Source organism: Frankliniella occidentalis, unplaced genomic scaffold (assembly GCF_000697945.3).
Source record: "Frankliniella occidentalis isolate FOCC.00 unplaced genomic scaffold, Focc_3.1 Scaffold292, whole genome shotgun sequence".
In the NCBI taxonomy this organism is placed as follows: Eukaryota; Metazoa; Arthropoda; class Insecta; order Thysanoptera; family Thripidae; genus Frankliniella; species Frankliniella occidentalis.
Genome location: NW_026267418.1, coordinates 104,823 through 109,307, shown reverse-complemented (window position 1 = coordinate 109,307; position 4,485 = coordinate 104,823). Strand labels below are relative to the sequence as shown.

The following is a 4,485-nucleotide window of genomic DNA, read 5'->3' as shown; positions in this document are numbered from 1 at the left end:
CCCCAGTCGGCCTTTTCTTAACTGAATATAACACGGCCTATCGACGAAGAGACGGGCCGGGCCGGGCGCTCTGGCGACGAGCGCTCGGTGCTGCCGGGCGGAGGCCGCCCGCCCATCGCAGAACTCTGGTCTGAGGGGGTTCAAAGAAATAGAGGTTGGTCCAAGAGGTGTTTTTTATTTTTTGTGTGTGTTTTTCGAAGGGGTAACTTGCGAAAGTAGAATTCTCTGGGAGAAAATTTCGTCCGTTTGGCTCTACCTCTCACCGTTTAGGCGCTTGAATGAGTTTCTCTCACAAAAGTGGTCCGAAAATAAGTATATTTATTTTAGAAAATATTTGATGGTTTCCTAAGGGGTTAATCGTGAAGGAAGAACCCTCTGGGCTAGAACAGCGTCCGTTTGGCTTTCACTGTTTTTTATTACCAAAATGGTCTAAACAGAACCTTTTTCATTTTTTTCAGGAGTACACTTTTGTCTGAGAAGTATGCCGTCAGTTCGAAATTTTCTTCTAAGCAGAAGAGGGGGCTTATTTCATGATCTCACCTTACCCTCACCTCACCCTAACCTCACCAGCTGTTTAAGGAGGAAAAGAATAACTGTGAAAAATTTGGGAAAACCGTTTATGTGACTGGCTTTATAACAACTGGTTATGGAACTGACCTTGCGGATTGCCCTGACCCTTGATTTGCTATTCATCGTCTCTGGAGAAGTAAAACCACACATTTGGTGGAATGGTCTGTTTTCATTAAAGATTAAGTAAGAATTTGGCTGGCAAACAAGACCTTCAACTACAAAAAATTAGTATGCCATACCTGATAAATAATCTGTCACCAGGGCTTTTGTACTGAAGCGAGTCATACAAAGGCCCGGCTTGCAACTCCTTTCTGAGCTTAGTACTAATGAACGCCTATGCAAACAAGACAAAATTGTTACAAAACTGCTAGGAGGATATGCGACAGAGGTGAAGAGAGGAGTGATCAGTATATCCACGCGAGTTCACCTCTATCAAAACTTTGGCGAAAAGCTTTCCAGAAAAATTCAGGAGCTGGTGCTTCAGAAGCAGGTCGAGTACCCGCCTGTATTCATGTAAAGAATACGGAGTCCGTAGCTGAATGTTTGTCGGGGGGTGGCCAGGAGTACGTGGTTGGACATCTTCTCCGGACGAAGAGTCTTCGTTATCCATGGCGATGGTTTCTTGGACTCGAGGAACACAAAGAAGATGACAAGATGATCGAAACGATTAAGCGTCGTTTGACTGTATTTCACGGTACATCGCGTTAAAAGCGTGCTGAGGCGCTGGCGACTTCGTGAATAGAAGTTAGGAGGGAAAGGTACTCATAACCAACCATTGACGCAACCTAGCTGCTATCCACAAAGTCGCCTGCGTCAATGCAATTTCTTCGGCACGCTTTTAACGCGATGGACCGTGCAATACAGGAAAACGACGCTCTGAGCGTTTCGAACCTAAATTAACATTTTACATAGAATGGCAATCTGCACAGGAGTTATTTGGCACTTCCGTAAAACGAGTGGGAGAGGTTACAGATGTCACTATTGATTCAGGATATAATGCAGGCTAACGGATTCAGGATATTAAGGATTCGATGAGATTACCTGGTCTCAACGTTAAAAAACAAAGTTGCCGAGTACTTTCGCCGAGCAATAACATCCACTGAGTTTAGTGGTACGATTCAGTAGTGCAGCCAACGCGATAACAGGATGCCACAGTTTTCAAGAAAAATGAAATCACAATCTGAGGAAAATGGTGGCCTACATGGAGGAGGCGAAAGGCTGATGATTATATTCACCACGACCACCCTAATGCTACAATTGTGTAAAAAAACACATGTGTAGGAAAAAGAAGATAGGCACAGGGAATGCCAAAATTAGTATGGTGAGGTTGGCACTGAACCTTGGCCGGCGAGCTCTCGGATGCAGAAGCCAAAATGACGTCTTCAAAAACCGATCCTTTTTAGACGATCCAGTCTATACCAGCAGGTTTGGCGCGCGGGGGAGCGGTGCGTTATGCTTCGTCCCAACTTCCCCCCGCCCGCCAACAATCACTACTGTGCGCTAGGCCACGCCCCATCCAGGCGCTCCCAGCCCCACAAACAATATAAACACAACACACTTCCAAGCCTGGCCTGCCTGAAGGTGGCCCAGGCCAGGGCGCAGGGCCGCCGAGTCCTCGACTCCAACGACGAGCACCTCTGGTTGCTCGGTCTAGCGCTCGTCCAAAGCGAGGGCGATCACCACGTCGCCGATCAATCGTCCAACAACTGCCTGGTCTCGCAAGGGAACTCATAAGCAGTGTTTGTCCCCGATTTTGTTCCGTGAATCTCAGAACAAAGAGTCGTAACTACTCTAGTTCTAGCAAGCAATAACGTATTTAATTAGTAGCAATAATTTTGTATTAAATTTTCTTTTATTCGGATCGTCTATTTGTTAAAACGGAGTGTTAACGTTTTTTATTGTTTCCCTGGTTTAAGATGAACTTAGGGTATAACAAAAGAATAAAGATTGCTCCTGACGTGAATGAGGTTTTTTTCAACAACTTATGCATAACAACAAAAGGAGCTGCTCGGAGGCAGGGCCATTCAACGGTGCCGTGCCACACAGCGCCCTCTATTTGGCCGTTCGGGAGGACATGACACCTTTAATGTTCTGTTTGCCAATTTTGCTTATTATCAACTCGGGCTGTACGTGTTAACGAGAGTATTTCTTTCTTTCATCGATGTGACGGATCAGTGCAATATTTTTGACAAGTTTTGTTGTTATAACGAGATTGAAGTTTAGGATTTACTTCCATTCAAACTGGTACGAAAAAGAGGACTAAAATGAACGATGTTATGGAATCTCCCTGAGGAAGTGTTTTGACTGGAGATTGACGCGTACAATAAGTGGATTTCAGTACCCTTACTCATATTTCATTTCTCTGCGATCATTGTTAAATACTACAAAAGTTCGAAACAAATGTACTTGTAATTCATTTACTATTTTTGAAAAGCACCTTTACATATCTTGCCTTTATCAGGTTAAGGAGTGCAACTGTTAAATAGTTCAATTTTTCATCATGCGAAATGGAACTGTCACAACGTTAAAGTGTTACCTGTTAGACTCATTAACCTGATAAATCCCTTCCCTAGAGGAAAAATGCAACTGGGACTAGCTGAAGTTTTACTGAAACTTAGCAAAACATTAGATGGCATCTGGTGGATTTTAACTGAAATCGACTGCGTTTGGGCGCATATTCCGGCGTTTTAACTAAGAATTGCGGACTTTTGCCTTGACTTTTACTACAGGCTTTCCCGGTTACTAGGGTGAACTGATATTGAGCTGAACGATTCCGCTGTGTTTTGGCTGCGGATCAACTAGCGGTTGACTAATGTAACTGAGATTGACTAATCGGAGCTGAATGCCCCGACTGAGTTTGGCTGTCATTTGGTCTCAAATGTGCTGATGGCCTTGTTTGTAACTGTAGTCAACTGATTTGAGCTGAGCGATTCCGCTGTGTTTTGGCTGCGGATTGACTAGCGGTTGGCTATTGCAACTGAGATCGACTAATCAGAGCTGAATGCCCCAACTGAAATTATCTATTACTTGGCGTCAAATGTATCGCCTTACTATGAACTGAATTAAGCTGGGCCATGCAACCGGCCGCCCCCCGCTACCTCTTCCACTCCCCCCTCGCCTTCCGCGCCTGCACGCCAGTGCGTAGGCAACCCATCGGGCTGCCGCGTATGCCCGGTAGCTATGTACTGGCTGCCGTTCAGCTGAGTGTTGACTGACATTAACTGAAGTCACACGAGCGGTAGCTAATGCTTGACTGAGCTTAGATGTCTCGGTGTCTGGTATACTGAAGGAAACTGATTTTGACTGATTTTAGTAACATGCAGCTCATCGTAGGTAATGCATAGCTAATGCTTAACTGAGTTTAATTGTCTTTTGCATGTCAGGTACACAGAAGGAAACTAACTGGAACTGAAATTGAACTGACTTAGTCAAAATACAGCTGAATGTAGATAAATGCACAGCCAATGCAAAACTGAGTTCAGCTGTGCTCTGCATGCCAGGAAGACTGAAGGAAACTAATTGGAACTGCAAGTGCAAGACAATGTGAACTGGAATAAATCTGATTTATGCGCAGATCAAGGAGAGAAGCAAGTGTAGCCGCTGTAAATCTACTTTTAGTGGCAACAGGATTTTCATGGTAAACTTTTAGTGCCAAACTGACAAAAAAACATACCCATTACAAAATATTAAGATGCCTCTATGAATAAATTTGTACTGAAGCTATGAGGATGGCGACTGAAACTTTCGGCCGCCAGGATCGCTAGTGGCACTCACTCTAAATGTTGAAATGACAATTTTGTATCGAGGAGAGATGCGTTCTTAAGCACATCTCTAGCGGATGCAAATTTGTATCTAAAATGTTACAACTTGTACCTAGACTAGGTACAAATGACTTTATTTGTGTCTAATTTACGT

At 44.1% G+C, this 4,485-nt stretch overlaps 1 protein-coding gene across 1 annotated transcript in view; it reads left to right on the top strand.

Annotated features, from left to right (window-relative positions):
* The window catches only part of LOC127750939 (uncharacterized), an 11,893-nt gene extending 7,895 nt beyond the window's left edge, over nucleotides 1–3,998 (top strand). The window contains exon 4 of the mRNA XM_052273675.1: nucleotides 3,954–3,998. Coding sequence (XP_052129635.1) covers nucleotides 3,954–3,998 — 45 coding nt within the window. The remainder of the gene's footprint in view (nucleotides 1–3,953) is intronic.
* Nucleotides 3,999–4,485: the final 487 nt, after the last annotated feature.